Genomic DNA, 16,536 nt, shown 5'->3' on the forward strand with positions numbered 1-16,536 from the left:
GTTTTGAAATATTCATTTATTTTATTAAGCCAACAACTAAATTTTAGTGGTTTAAAATACATCAACTAATTAATATAGGAAGGAAGGTTCCTTCATCTTCCCTCACCAATGTCATTAGGACCTAATTTTAATGTCATAATCTCATATTTAATTATGCAACTTTTTATTTAGTGTCTTTTGGCTTCTTCAAACTCTATAAATATTAAGCATTTAAGATTTGTTATGTTTGAGTTTTTTTTATTATTTAACCAATATCCTCTTTAGAAATGTTAGTCTGCTTTTATTTTTTGACTTATTTAAATTTTTAGTATTGTGTGCTTCATGGAGTACTATTTTCTTCATGAGTTAAACAATGATAAAGATAGTTGGATGATAAGGGTTAGGCTTTGTAAGATGTGGGAGTCTATTAATACCAAGAAAAATAGAGAGTTGATTAGTGTGAACATGATTGTTATTGATGAAAAGGTTGTGTACACTTAACTATACACATTAATATATTTTTTTAATGTTAACAAAAAAAATAAACTTTCATAAATAACATTAGCTTTATAAGACTGCGTCATCTTTAAAAAAAAATAATTCATATTTTTTATCAGTTTCATCGAGTGCAAAGTAATAAAAAAAGATAACACTAAATTCTTTTTTAAAAAATTTCATAGTATATATATAAAGTTGAGACTTGAAGAGGTGATGTGGCATCACCATTTCTCATATTTATGTATTCTCTATTATCTAATAAATAGAGAAATTTTCTTTTAGATTTAGCTTTTCATCTTCTCACAATTAATTTGATTGTTATTACAAATAACAATTATGTAAAGGTTTTAATGAGGCATATTTTTTGTAATGAACATCCAAGAGAGAGTGTTATGAATTTATTAAAATAAATGTAGATGTTTATAACATATATCTCTTAGTCTTTCCACTATCTCCTATTAGTAACCTTTAACTTCTTATAACTCTCACTATCTCACAAAGAATTATGATCCATAATTTTTCATTAAATTTCATGGAGTGATTATGTAACTATAAAAGGAGAGTTCATCTTTCTGTTTTGTACACACACAATTGGAATGAATAAAATCACTTTATAATATATTCTCTTATTTTATTTTTAATTTTGCGTTGCTTCTTTATTTGTATTGCTGGCTAATAATTTTTTTTTTATAAGGCTACCTCATCTTAAAAAAAAATCAATTCATATTTTTTATCAGTTTCATCAAGTGTAAAGTAAAAAAAAAAAAATACTAAATTCTTTTTTTAAAGCCGTGTGAAACACGGTTCTATTTTCTAGTTATCTTATAAATTTAGAGTTTTAAATGCTATTTACGGATTGTTAAAATTGTGTCCAAGTGTTAGGCCAGCGCTAAATACTCCTTACGTCTGGTTTCATATCCAACAAACATATCAGCAATGGTAATGGTGTACTTGGAAAAGATTAGGGTGTATTTAGGACATTCAAATTCTGTTTTGGGCTACTTAAGCAAATCCACTAGGAAAATAATTGGGCTTCCATTGGGTCTGCTTATGACCTGGGAAACAGATGATTACTGGGGTAAAATTGGACATATGGTTTGACTATCGGGCTTCAAATTTTCTTCGAACTTCCTAACGAAAATTATTGTTACTAGTTACTAATTTATAATGAATTAAGCTAAGTTAATTGGCTCGTGTCAAAATAAAAATTTGCTTTCTTAAGTCCTATTTAGTATTGAGATTAGATAGTTGTAGTTTTAAGCTACTGCATTAAAAATATTTAGTAAATACTAACTGTTGTCGTTTAGAAACTAAATTGAATTGATCCATCATTTATATAATGAAAAAACTATTTCATTCTTTATTATTTTTGTCAAACATGTTATTTAAAATTTATAATTACAAAAAAATATCAACTTTTATTTTATAATTATAACTTTTTATATAACACGTATAACTTAAAAGTAAAACACTTTCATACCAAACAAAACCTTAATATGTTATAACTCATTGACACTAGAATCAATGAATCATGGCTCAACTAGAAGCTCAATTGCATATTTAGAATTGTGGTGGATTGTCTAATAAATGTTTGACACTTTACCTTCTAACTATTACTATTATTATTTGTTTTGAAATAACCTTCAAAATTATGTTTGATAATACTTATTTAATGAATGCTAGTGTATTGGGTTGAAAACAAGAAGTTAAATCATGAAGGCCAGTTTAAAAAAAATTCCACCACAAATCCCAAACATACATTAACTCCGTACAATTATTGCATTGTATGTGGATCGATTGAGCGCCGCCAGTAAAGGCCTAATCCGCGCAGAATACAACGACCGTTGATTAGTATTTACAAAGAAAGACGAGCACCCACGTGGAACTCGAACTCGTTCTTCGATGACCAAACTTCAAAGGAATAGCCTTGACGGCCCACCCAATGGGTTTGGTGGTGGTTCGTAAAAATTGACTTTGAGTGAAATTTTACGAACTTAAATTCTACATATGTCTAAACCTAATGGATGATTATCAGTTTTGAGGAAATAACTAAAATAGATCTTATTTCGATTGATTAATAGTAATTACGAAAACAAAGAAGCCCATGCCACAACACTCTGGAGAGAGAAAAATGCATTAAAATTTGCCATTGAAGCTCTAATTTTGAAATTATTAGTAGCTTTAGTTTTCTATTTTGAAGGAGCTGAGATATCTGGTGTAATTAACTAACTGCAGTTAATTACAAACATGTTTTTTCCGTTCACATAAACTTTTCCCAAATGGCGTCTACAAATTAACATGCATAAATATCACAGAGGAGGGAATGGTGCAAGACTGAAAGTTTGTGTCCATTTTGATTCCTTGCTGCGCTTACCAAAAAGGCGTCATTTTGCCACTGACAAACAAGCATGCAACATGCATAATGCCCAATTCAGTTTTAGTCTGAGAGTCAACTGGACCCTGCAATGGCCAATGGGTCCAAGCGACAGCAACATTTAGGGTCAAAAAGCAACCAACGACAGTCCCCCCCTGCCCTTATTAAACAGATGACCCAAACGCAAATGGTGTAAAAATCATTTTGAACGAGGGAGAAGTCTATGTTACAGCTTCTGTGAGTAACAGCAGCCAATGGGGAACTTCCACGGGTGCTAGAGGAGAGAGAAAGAGGTCCCAATGCAAGGTGATGGAAATGGGAAAGTTCGAAGCTGTTACTTGCAGCTTCTGCAAACGAGTCGCAGCTGTTTTCCATTTTATTTTTTTTGACCGTTCTACTATTAACTTGGTCCATGCATGATGCAATGCATGCAATCAACTCATTCTAGCCCCATCTCTTTCACTTTCAACAGAAAAATATATTTTTAAATCCCAAAGGTGAAAGCTTTCTCCCATGTGGGCTTGACCCACTGTTAATCACAGTCTCATTAATTAATATCTCAGAAATATCAGGAATTGTTTCGCAAATTTTAAGAGAATTTGCAAATATATACGTATTCTTTGTAAATTTACTGATTGTGGTTAGTGGTTGAAAAAGTAAGATACAAAATTTGAAATACAAGACTCAATTTTGTAGCACGCATGATAGTATTCGACAAAGTTTGCATCAAATAGCTAGCGTATGGCAAAGCAAAATTTCTAAGTAATTTTGCCTGACGTTTGCATTGACGTTGATTTGGCAACTGATAGTGTGAACTCCACTGACATCAATTAATCTTCTGTTCTGTATATAAATAAGCCTGCATTAAGTAAAAGTCAGATGTTTTCTAATAATGACCTTAATCATTTAATATTAACAACTAATTGGAAGAGAAGCATACGATATTGTTTACTAAAACGGGAACAAATAATTATTAATTAATTAGCACCGCCAACGGCTGCTTAATTGCTGATAATTGATACCATTTTCAGACCATGGCCTTTTTTTCCTTTTTTTTTTTGTCTTTAAAGCAAATTTATTTATTTATTTATATAATTTATATGAATAAAAAAGTGAACCAGCACTTGGTCTCTGTTCTAGCTTTTTGAACCGTTTGCTCACGGGGGAAGCAAACTTCCCTGAGAATCACCGGTTTGATCAGTGAAATTTCAGAATAATTAAAAAAAATGAAATCAATGTCACGTGGCCCAATTTTTGACCGGGTCATAATATCTTAACAGCCAAGGAACAAGCCAAATATAAAAATAAAAAATAAAATTTAAAAAGAGAAATTTATGAAATGGTCCAACATTATGGTTAATTTATAAAAATAACTCAACATAAGCTTTTTTGAACAATAAAGTATAACCCTAACTTCTTCGAAAAAAATAATAATCCTACTAGAGATGGTGTTAATAGACACAACGGACTGCACTCATCAATTATGATATAAGAGAAATTGTATATATTATTTGGTAATAAATAGAATATTCACTGTTAGTGACGATTGTGATAAACTGATTATCAATAATAGTTAACAAATATAAGTAGTTTATCATTATATTTAGAGGTATTATTGTCTAAAATGATTTGTTTTAAGGAGAAACATGTGGTATAATTATGGTACCGTGGCACAGTTGCATCCAGCCGTTGAATGTTAATAGACTCCACCAATTTAAATACATCCAACAACTGAATATAATTATAACACGGTACCATAATTGCACCGTATCCTGATCTTTTTACTTTTAATATGTAAAAGTAAGAATGTAGTTTAAGTCCGGTCATTTTTATAAATTTAAAAATGACTAAATAACTCTGACATTTCCACAAAGTTCCGAAAATAAAGAAGTAAAAGGTACTTGAAAAAGGGCGATGTATTCATGTAATAGTTAGAAAGAGAGTCTTGCAAAATGAAGCCCTCAAAGGCGCCATCGACTTTATATATTTATATAAACCCTTAACCAGAAACTAGCCCATTGTTTGCTTTTCTTGATTAAAGAAGCTGGCATCTTGGCTCTTCTTGCGTGTCTCATTTTACCTTCTTAAAGTTGATCTCTTTTGCTGTGTGGGTTCTGGTCAGTGTGCACTGAGCAGCAATAGCAGCCATGGGGAGAGCTCCATGTTGTGACAAAGCCAACGTGAAGAGAGGACCCTGGTCTCCCGAAGAAGATGCCACTCTTAAGCGTTATGTCGAGACCCATGGCACTGGCGGTAACTGGATTGCTTTGCCTCAAAAAGCTGGTATATTCTAATTTTCCTCTCTTTCTCTCACACAGTACCCAATATCACCACCAAAAAAAAAAAAAAAATTTCTTTTCTTACAAGTTATAATCAAGTTTACTCAATATCCATTTCAAGTTTCTTTATCTTTGTTAGTTTAGTTCAAGCAAAATTATCCATCTGATCATGAAATGTAATGTAACCAAAGGAGAGTGTTTTCTTTCTTTTTCTTTTTTTTAAATTTTTAAAAAAATTTCCTCTAAATTTATTATTATTATCCTATTATTTTTCCTTTAAACAATTTGACAGATTCCTTCACTTCAGCCCATTTCATCTATTCTCTGAAGGGTTTGTTTTCGTCTTTGCTTTTCAGTTTTGTATTTAGTACACACGTTAGAAACAGTACAAGAAAAAAGTAGACTTGCCAGAGGGATTTGTTTGTCTTCTTGTTAGAGATAACATTTTCTTCTGGCCTTGGGGACCATCATAAAAGAACCTATACGGCTATACGATTGAAACCCTCATGTGAAATCATATTATTGATCACTAATCAATAATTAATACTGTATAAATGGGTCGGCTTTAAGCACATCACATCTATACATCTTATAAGCAACAATTTCTTTGTCTTATGTTACGTTATTTTCAATGCTGTAACTTATGTATTTGGTTCATTTGAATCTCTTTGGCTGTTAAATTTTCAGGCCTCAAGAGATGTGGCAAGAGTTGTCGTTTAAGGTGGCTAAATTACCTGAGGCCAGACATCAAACATGGGAATTTCACTGAAGATGAAGATCATGTGATATGTACCCTCTATAGTCAAATAGGAAGCAGGTAATTAATTTTGCTACTGATCGTATATAGAGTTAATAAACTGCCCCTTATCTTTATATTTATATTGTTTGATTTTGGGCTTATAATAATTTAATTTCCCACTTGTCGTTTTTGTTATCAGATGGTCCATAATAGCTTCTCGTTTACCTGGAAGAACTGACAACGATGTGAAGAATTATTGGAACACCAAGTTGAAGAAGAAGTTACTTGCTGGGAAAGTAAGCCTGCTCACAAGCAACAATGCTAACAATTCCCCAATTATTAGCGGCAGCAATCCAACTGATACTAATCATCTTCATGACTCAAATCCTTCAATATCACTGCCAAAATCTGAAGCCTGTGATCCCCAATATCCAGCTTCACCTACTCAACTCTCTTCTTCGCCATCGATGCCGTTGCTAACTGATCATCATGATCATATTGCTTATGGATTAAGTACTGTAAATAATCATCACTTTATTCCCCCTCACTCTGCTGGAATGAGTTTTACTAGTTCTACTGTTTCTCATCAATTGGGTACAAGCTTGAAGAACAGTCCTGTTCTCACATCTTCTCAAGAGGGCTCAAGTGTTACACTGCCTGCTGGAAACAACGTTAACGGTGGTGTTGAAGATGCCGATCAGATTCTAATGGATTTCGGCTTCGGAATCGGAGACCCTTGTGATCAATATTATGTCAACAACAATGGCACTCTTTGGTATAATCATCAAGAGAAAGCTACTAGTCATCATGATGATCTGAGTAATTGGTATCCAAGTTTATTAGCTGCTGATTCTTCTTACGCTGACATTAAGCCACAAGGACTGAATCAAAGTGTGATTAACCAATATTAACACATCATCAGTTATCATCACATTCAAGTTACTGAAACATAAGACTAAATTAGATTGGTTGATTTTTAGACATTGTTACCTGACATTGGACCTGGTCTTAATTTGTTATATTCTACGTTACCTAGTGTCTGTAGCCAGCGAGGAACATATAATGTAAATCAAATCCAAGTCATTATCATTGTAGGGTTAATTTGTGAATGGGAATTTGGTTTACTTTTCCAAAGGAGATAGAGATGAATGTGAAACAGAGATGGCATCAGCATGTCTGCTTCTGCTCCGTGTTTTGTCAGAGACCATGAAAGTTACATGAGACTCATGTAATCCCCTTTTCAAATCATAACGTCCCCTTCAATCCTTTCATATATTAACCATAAAAGACTGGCTCTCTCTCTCTCTCTCAAAAGATTGCTTTTGCCGACGCCTACTACTTTTTCACATCTTGAATTGACATCTCATTATGTTTTTTATGACCTAAAGAGATGAATAGGAGGTTACAACTGTCGCCTCTGATGCTGAAAATTGAAAAGTCCCACAAGTTGCTATTAATAAATCATTTTTTAATCCATACAAGTCTCAAATGAATTGTCCCTACATTGTCTACTAATTGCTTGATATAATGTGGAAAACTTAAAGTTGGTGTCTCTTTTAAGCAACACAATAGCGGACCGCAGTCATATGTCGAATGTAAAAACTCTTCCTTTGTCGAGTTATATACATTACTTTGACAAATCACTGGGCAATATTAGAAGAGGAGCGGAGTGGTGGATTTCCCAAAATTTTATCTCAATTGATATCTCATTTGTTCACTAATTGGTGAGTTAATGTAACTAATTCTCTTAAAACTTATAAAAAATTATCAACTATTTAATAAATAACACATTATATATAATACTATTTAAATAAAATTTGAGATAAAATTTTAAAATGTCTATCATTACTCATATTAGATTGATCATAGATAATGCAGGTTGAGGTAATCAAAGACAACGTGCAGATTTTGGCATCAATCATGCCTATTTAAATTCAATCACTCTAATTTCAACTTTCATTTAGAATTAAGGTGGCGTGACTCTTAATCCACTCCTACTTTGCAATAAAATTATTAACATACAACTATTTCCGTCCCTCGGTCACATCATAATCCACCATAGATAAGGCCATTATTATAAGCACATTAAAAGAAACTCACGAACTAATTACTAGATAATTTTAGATTAAACATTAACTCTTACGATAAAGGTTCATGTTTATAGTCAAAAGCCTAGCTCCAGGCGGCCTAAAACGGGCATTTATATGTGCTATTGCCCTATGACCATGGTCGATGTAATATATAATTATTATATTGGACGACCAGAAAATTCTACAAGAATTTAGAGCTAGTTTGGGTTCCTTCATTTGAAGGATGGCTCTATTGAAAAAACTAGCTAGAATTAAAGTAGAACCGCCGAAGCTGGCCAGTCATTTGTTTCCTTTAATGTCCGCACATTGGACTTTTTGACAATTAATTGAGTCACGATGCATCTTTCATCTTGCTCTTGCTGGCATTATTCGAAGGTGAATATTCCCTTAATTTCACTTATCTCTGTTTGACAAGACAACCTCATCGACATTGTGAGATAAAACCCTATTTTCATTCCATTTTCTTCATAAGCTAGAGGTTGAGGGTTTATATTTTTAGTCATAAAAAAGGAATAACGCCACAAGAGAATACTCTTTAATGGTAGGGTATTAACCATTAATCATCTAATTAGAGATAGGAGGCCCCATTTAGTTTCCACAGGCAAGATGCTGATCGAGCTTGTTGTCACATACACAAGGTAACGTTAATTTATGTTTGCATACCATGATAGGGGCACCAAATACATCATGTTTGATGTAGGACATCTTTCGGTAGGTGGAACTTCGATTAAGGAAAATTAAATTGTACATTTAATATATTATTTTAAAGTTTGTGTGTTCAATAAGTAGTAAGACTAAATTTCATCGTTCATGAAAACATCAACTTGTTAGAATTTTGCCCCCATATTCAAGTAATTACCACAATTATCAAAAGGTATTCCAAAGATACTAACGTTTAAAATTTATATCTCTAAACTACGTACTTTTGGGTTAACTCCATTTAACTTTTAATCATATCATGTATATCGCCCAGCTACAAGCGAAAAAAAAAAAATCTCTCTTTAAGACTGGAGTGACCAGCGTCGCCATATATAAATCGAACTCTATGGTAATGAATTTGTTTTACTACAAATGTGAATTAAAAAGTTAAGATATGTTTAATTCCAACTAAATTCTTAAGTATGTGATTAAAAAAGTTAATAAAAACAGAAAAAAGGAAATTAAAAAAGAAAAAAGAAAAAAAAACCATTTTATGAATTTATTTTACATGTATAATATGTAATTCGAACTGTATGGTAATGAATTTGTTTTATTATAAATGGGAATTAAAAAGTTACAATATCTTTAATTCTAACTGAATTCTTAAGTATGTGATTAAAAAGTGAATAAAAACAGAAAAAAAAAGAAAAGCAATCATCTCACTATCCTAGACTCTTGGTGTTGGTCAACCGATCAACATAAAAGGCTTTGGCTGCTTCAGTGTGGCAGAAGGCAGCTAGACAAAATCACATAACGTATTCTATTCTAATTTTTAAAGAAGAGTAATATAATTATACAAAAAAAAATGGAAATGGAACATGTTTTATACAATCTGTACTATTCATAGGATTTAATTACTCAAATTTATGTGTGTTCAACGGTACTTAAATATTTTGAAATGGCCAGTCGCTTTCAATTATTTTTTTCTACAAAACAAAGCTCATTCCAAGTCAAACTTTGATAATCTTTTTCAAAATCATCATGCCAATTAATTTATTTATCTAACTATTGAAGATAAAATTAAATAAATGTTTAATACTAATGTTTCCATCAAAGCAATAATGATATATAAATTAAATTATAGAACTATATTAAATTAATACGCGTGTTGGTCCCTACCTCAGAGTTGCTTCTATTGAGAGAATCTTACCAATTTTTATGAATAAGTTCTTGTGATAAATTATGGTTGTTGGTTGGACATAATCAAAGTTCAATTGTCATTTTCGACATTGAACTTTCATAATTTGTATATTATAATAACAAATTGTTGGGTGTTTTTGAAAAGTTTACATACATCATGCAGCGTGTTTCTCAAAGTCAATTAGGAGACTAATTAACGCTATGAACTCTTTATCAATCGTGCACAAGATGTCAAATAAATATGTTAATTAATTCAGAATTTTACAGTGACCGATTGTAATACTAATATAATATAACCCCTTTTTCAACTATGAAGGGTATGCTTCTCTTCTTCCAACTTTTCAACACATTTAATTATATATTAAAATAATAATAATAATAACTTATGGAGAAATATCCCCCCAAAAAAAAAAAATTAGCAAACATTACAATCTGCCAATGTTGAGCTTGTATAAAATATAAACGCATCCTTAGTGATGTATCGATAAATTAAAAGTATTCTTATCACTAGCTTGAAGTTCAAGCATTCTCATCACGGGTAATTTCAAATCTAATTTTGTATTAGCTAAGATTAAGAGGTGACGTTAGAGACACTAACTGTTCATTTATATAAACCATTATCTATAAACTGATGTGTCGTTTATGTATTGGTTTAATATAATATAAAATCCAAAAGTAATTGTTGGAGAATAAATTATGTGCGCACATATGACGATCATCAATACGACATTGAAATACACGTTAGATTAGGCAAAGCCACTTATACAATTGAAAAATATTAAAATTGAAAGGCCGAAGTATTTTAGAATTTCGGGCCTTAATACTTTCATTTGTTGAATGGCCCAAATCTTTTTCTAGTTACAATAAGTGCACCCTCACGATAGTCCATATTCTAATCTGAGATCTATGAGCCCAACGGGGTGGAATTTAAAAAGCCCAACCCATGAGTTTGTGTGTGATCCAGTGTTTTAAAAATGAGATGGCAAAATGAGAACCACCGGAGGAGGAAGTGGCTATGGTATCGAGCGGACGACCATTATCGTTATTATTATTATTATTTTTTTCAAAAATATAGTGATAAGATTCAAATTAAAATTTTCAATCTCATCATTTTGAGAATTTGAATTTACATAGCGAATTAAATAAAAATATTTAAAAATCACTAGGATTAATTCCTGAAGACTTAGAATGATCTATTATTTGTACTGTATATATAGTAAATCAATAACAGTTTTCACAGTTTGACCTTTTTTTCCCTCTTTGTCCTTAAATTTTCATTTCCATTCTTCAAGTAAAAGTATTTTTTTTTTCTCTTTAAGGATGTTAATTATTAAAATTTAAAAATAATACTAATTAATAGTTAACTAAACTCGAACAATGATAATAAGTCAACATAAAATAATAAAATAACTAAAATAATATAGTAAAATTTTTATTTTTTATCCGCAAATGGAATTTTTTATTTTAATCCCGCAATCAAATTAGGACATTAAAATAAAATCTTGCCATCTCTAAATTTAATTAATAAAAAATAAATTAGGCCCCGCGTATCCTATGTAGAACAGTACAAGTGAAAAAAGGCCAAAAAAGGAAAACGACATTGTTGCTGAACGTCGTCGTTCTTTTACTTGCGTAGTATTATGACTGTCTATATTTCTATCGCGCTCCCGTAATGAATCCACAGATCGACACCTGATTCATTATCATCTAATAATCTCTGCAAGAATCTCCGAGATCTGAACATTTAACGGTTCATTGTATTCACTGCATTAGTTAATTATTTGATTTATCATTTATTCGATCCCACATTTCACTTACCTGCAATTTGCTTAGATCTATCTAAACGGTAATTTGACTATTTCGATTTTACATATAACATCATCTTTTGATACAGATCCATCATGGATTTCATGAAGGTATTCGATCAGACGGTTCGTGAAATGTGAGCTTATGTTCTTTTTTTTTTTTAAAAAATTTTTACAATTCGGTTAGTAACCGCTCAGAATGAGCCATTTATTTATTTATTTTGATTTTTGCAGAAAGAGGGAGGTGAATTTGAAGGTTTTGAAGGTTCCGGAGATTGAACAGAAGGTAAGACATTCATTTTGTTATATATACTTTGACGATTTGCTGATGTTTAATGTGGATTTTTTTTTTTTTTAACTATGAGATTTAATGAATTTTATTGTATTTGATTTGTTGGAAATTCAAGATTTATACTGTAATAAAAAATTAAAGATAGGTTGCAATTTGGTAAGATATGATTTATGCTGACTGACTTTGCTACTATGATTCACATATTTTCACTTTGATCAATTGATTTCACTGAAACAATGTTAATATTGGAATTTCCTTGCTGATCTTTAGTTTTTGACTCCAGCTTTCATCTTTTAGCTTAGGATTGTAAGTTGGTGCAATTAGAAATGGTTTGTGGTGAAACTCTTAAAGGCGGTTTACCTAAATGATATTTAGTTTGTGTTTATGTCTGTAATAGCAAGCGATTTCAAGTTTTGCACTTTACATTCATTGTTTCTATTCTACACTCACCTATTAATATCTAAACTCATGTTCCTGTTGCTTCGTATGGTTATGTAATTTTTAATTTTTTTTTTCATAATCAGATGGGCCGATTTGAAATTTTGGGGTGATGATATGCATGTGTTAATTTGTGCTAATCATATCATCGGTTTCTAGGTTCAGATTGGGCTTCAAGTTGAAAGCTTTAAGCTTTGGAGCATATGCATCACTCCTACCATTATGAGATTACTTTTTCTTTGCATTTTTTTTTTCAAATATGAATTTTGTCATTACTAATGCAGGTATTGGATGCGACAGACAATGAACCTTGGGGTCCTCATGGCACTGCATTGGCAGAGATAGCACAGGCTACCAAGAAATTGTCAGTTTCTCTCAATTTCTTTCAAGTAATGTTGTGCTGAAAGTATGTTATCTTGCTTTGAACTTATTAGGTGCAATGTCTTTTAGCTCTGAATGTCAGATGGTTATGAATGTTCTATGGACAAGATTGGCTGAGACTGGCAAGGACTGGCGTTATGTTTACAAGGTACCACCTTACTTACTACTCACTCGATCAATGTTGGAAATCATTTGACACATAAAGCTTTTATAGCTACTGCCCTCATTTATTGGTTAATAGGGTATTTTAAAGCACTCAACATCTGTACCTTCTTATATATCAGGCATTGGCTGTTATAGAGTATCTGATATCCCATGGATCAGAACGTGCAGTTGATGACATAATAGAACATACTTTCCAGATATCAGTAAGGCCTATTCTAATGCGTTTTTGCTGAATGTGTCAGCACTTTTCTAACTGCCTCAGAAAAGAGTTTTGTGTTGTCTGATTATGGTTCTTTTTATGTGGTCATTTGTAAGTCTCTATCAAGTTTTGAGTATGTTGAGCCAAGTGGGAAGGATATGGGAATTAATGTGAGGAAGAAGGCAGAAAATATTGTGGCCCTTTTGAACAATAAAGATAAAATACAAGAAGTAAGAAATAAAGCTTCTGCCAACCGCGAAAAGTAAGTTATAAGCTCAGAAACTGAAAATATATGTTTAACTTCAGCTTCTATGAATTTGACTGTTGGATTATTCCCTCTAACTTAACTGTGTGCTTGCTGCAATTATTAGGTACTTCGGACTTTCATCTACTGGAATAACATATAAGTCTGGTTCAGCCTCTTTTGGTACTGGTGGCTATCGAAGTAGTGATCGATATGGAGGTTCAGGTGACAACTTCAGAGAAAGTTATAAAGACAGGGATCCATATGGAGAGGAAAAGACTGGAAATGATACCTTTGGAAAGTCACGCAGAGGGGCTGCAAGTGAGAATCAAGGGAACACCTTGAAGAAGGGGTTTGCACGGTATGGCAGTTTTTGGCTTTATTGTGTTCTAACTTTTATGTTTCTGTGAGATGGATTGAGATTGGCATATGTGCTAAGATTTTAAAGGTTTTCTTGGAGATATCTCCATATATATATTTTTTTATATTGGCTCCATGAGAAGAGATTCGTGTTATTGCTTGGCATGCAATAGCATTAATATTGAATTTTATATAGTCACTTGTGATAGTTGGTTAAGAGGATGCCGTACCAGTGTTTTTCTCTCTCCGTCTAAGTTTCCCTCTTACACACACTCACTGATACGTAATCACACATGCTCCCTCTTTGAAGTTTGCATTTTGTTTTATGTATGATATTGTTAATTTGATAATGATAAATTGCAGCAAGGATCAAGACAATATGTCATCCAATGCTTCAAAATCAGCAATGAAGTCAAATGACTCTGACAAATACAGTTCAATTCCTTCTCAAAGCTCAAGCATTCCTTCAAATAAGTATGATGACGATTTTGATGATTTTGATCCTCGAGGAACTTCTAGTAATAGTAAGTATTCTGTGTGACATGTTATGTTGTGCAGTTGTCTGCTTCAATTGAGTCTAAAGAACCCTTGTGGAGTATGTATCTTCCATAAACTTTTATTTTCAATCAATTACCACAAATAAAAAGATTGTACATGAATAGATTGGGGGAAAAAAAGTGTCATCTGACCATTCAACATAATGTTCCTTGATCATGAAGAAGTGATTGAATGCATAACATTGGGTGGTATTTTTTTTTTTTTCTGGTTGTGGGAGGGGGTCCAGGGAGGAGATTTTTATGGGGATGATTGATGGGTTTTTGACATTATTTGAAGTCCACAGAGCTTGATCACTGTTAGCAAGGCATCGATTCATTGATAACATACATGATTGTATACATCCTGTGCCGGAAATTTGGTGCTGCTGTGGAAACCTTGTAGTGCCCAATGCCATTTCTGCAAAACAGTGTTTATGTGGTAGTTGTAGAAAGAATTTCTACCAGATGCACTTCATATTATTATAGTGAATATGTACGATTAGATACTTGGTGGAAACCAAATTTCTGCTTCATTGAATGCAGAAAGTATTACCAGAGTTGATACTAATGATTACTGCCGGTTCCTTTTCTAATAATTCATATAGCAAGGTGTGTCTCACTATATGTTGTGGATTGGCCTATTCGACAGAGTCTGCTGCTGGGAACTCTAAGCAAGTGGATCCATTTGGAGATAGTTTGATTGGTGATCTCATGGATGCACCAACTCCAGCCCCTGCTCAAACATCTGCCACAAATGGTAATGCCTCAGAGGTTGATCTTTTTGCTGATGCAACTTTTGTGTCAGCACAACCTGAGCAAGGAATGGGAGTAAATTCTCAGACTAAGGTCAGATTGTTTTTCCTCTATGTTTCTAGAAATGCCATATGTTATGTGTTTGCATGTTTGTGTTTGTGTGTTGTTGAGAAGGCATTTGATGACTTGGGAATTACCTGCAGAAGTCTGAAATAATTTTTTTTCCTCTACATTACCTGGATGAGTTATAACGGACCTGGCAATAATAAGAGCATAAAGAATGTATAAAATTGTTTGATTAATTAAATTGAAAGATACTTTGGTTTACTTTTGGAATTTTAGAGGCATTGGTTTATAGTAAGCAGGAATCAGGGTGTAATAATTCTCCCTTGGCTAAAATGAATTTGTTTATGTGCTAATCTTATATTTTTTACTGTCCATTTATGCAGACGGAAGTTGATCTATTTTCTTCTCAACCCGTGGATTTTTCTGCAGCTCCTGCACCAGTTGACCTTTTTGCTGCCCCTGAACCAGCTGTGCATCCAGAACCTAAGGCTCCAAAATCTGAGCCGACAACTACTAATATTGTTGATCCATTTGCGACGGTTCCACTGAACAATTATGATGGATCTGATTTCTTTGGAGCATTCACTTCCGACTCAAATTCAGTATCTACGGGAACCACACAAAATGCTGCCAGTGATTCTAGCCTCAATAACTTGGTTGGAACGTGTTCAGCTGTCTCAAATCCTCCAACCAAAAAGGATGCTTTCCAGGTGAAGTCTGGAATTTGGGCAGATTCATTAAGTCGTGGGATCATTGATCTTAATATATCTGCTCGTAAGTATTATCTTCCTAAGTACTGTAATTTCCTAGCATAGTACAGTCACATGTTTACTGTTTCAGATCTATTACTGACGTCTGTATTTGCATCATATAACAGTTTTTTGACATGTCTTCCCCGCTTCTGTTATTGTGAATTAATTACCTTAGGTTTCTCTCATACGGTACTTTGTGCACTTTGCAGCCAAGAAGGTATCACTGGCAGATGTAGGGGTTGTGGGTGGATTAAGTGATGGTTCAGATGAAAGGGAAAAGGGTCCACCAACATCATTTTACATGGGGAGAGCGATGGGCACTGGAACTGGTCTCAGTAAATCTGGGTTCACATCTCCACAGTCGGTAGGAGATGACCCATTCTCAAATTTTGGCAGCCAACAATATCAATTTGGTAGTTTTAAAAAGTAATTTTTTCCCATGTTCATGTTCATTTCACTATTGTATTCTCTATTCTTTGCCTATTCGGTTAAGATATTCGAAGTGTTGAGCATATTGCAAGCCTGAGTCTTTCTTGTCCATAAATACATATTAAACAATACAGTGACTTGATTATTGTGTAATCATGAACAGAGAGTTTACAGGACTTTTTGTTGTAAGTTATACCGAATCGGATGCGAAGTTGCAAATATTTTAAGTCGTGCAGAGTTGTGGTGGCTCCTTGCTTGGTTATTTATTGGGAGGAATTTTCATCTGCTTCATGTTTTTGAATGAAGTAAATTGGCAAA

General features: G+C 32.9%; 2 protein-coding genes across 4 annotated transcripts; both read left to right on the forward strand.

Moving 5' to 3' along the window:
* The first annotated feature begins 4,861 nt into the window (after positions 1-4,861).
* LOC18055104 (transcription factor MYB87) lies at positions 4,862-6,958 on the forward strand. Its single transcript, XM_006450702.2, has 3 exons — positions 4,862-5,134; positions 5,818-5,947; positions 6,069-6,958. Exons 1-3 carry the CDS (start codon positions 4,999-5,001, stop codon positions 6,778-6,780), a joined length of 978 nt encoding a protein of 325 aa, XP_006450765.2. The 5' UTR covers positions 4,862-4,998; the 3' UTR covers positions 6,781-6,958.
* A 4,438-nt stretch (positions 6,959-11,396) lies between these two features.
* On the forward strand, positions 11,397-16,439 carry LOC18055106 (clathrin interactor EPSIN 1). 3 transcript variants are annotated; one of them, XM_024177618.1, is made up of 12 exons: positions 11,397-11,570; positions 11,693-11,740; positions 11,838-11,889; positions 12,618-12,697; positions 12,784-12,862; positions 12,999-13,082; positions 13,195-13,340; positions 13,450-13,683; positions 14,046-14,206; positions 14,868-15,064; positions 15,421-15,811; positions 15,999-16,439. In XM_024177618.1, the coding sequence occupies exons 2-12, from the start codon at positions 11,700-11,702 to the stop codon at positions 16,217-16,219; spliced, it is 1,686 nt and encodes a 561-aa protein (XP_024033386.1). In that variant the 5' UTR covers positions 11,397-11,570; positions 11,693-11,699; the 3' UTR covers positions 16,220-16,439. The 3 variants fall into 3 exon arrangements, with proteins under 3 accessions (XP_024033386.1, XP_006450770.1, XP_006450771.1); XM_006450707.2 differs by having other exon boundaries at positions 11,397-11,555; XM_006450708.2 differs by having other exon boundaries at positions 11,397-11,548.
* The last annotated feature ends 97 nt before the right edge of the window (positions 16,440-16,536 follow it).

Source organism: Citrus clementina, unplaced genomic scaffold (assembly GCF_000493195.1).
Source record: "Citrus clementina cultivar Clemenules unplaced genomic scaffold, Citrus_clementina_v1.0 scaffold_1, whole genome shotgun sequence".
NCBI classification, from domain to species: domain Eukaryota; kingdom Viridiplantae; phylum Streptophyta; class Magnoliopsida; order Sapindales; family Rutaceae; genus Citrus; species Citrus x clementina.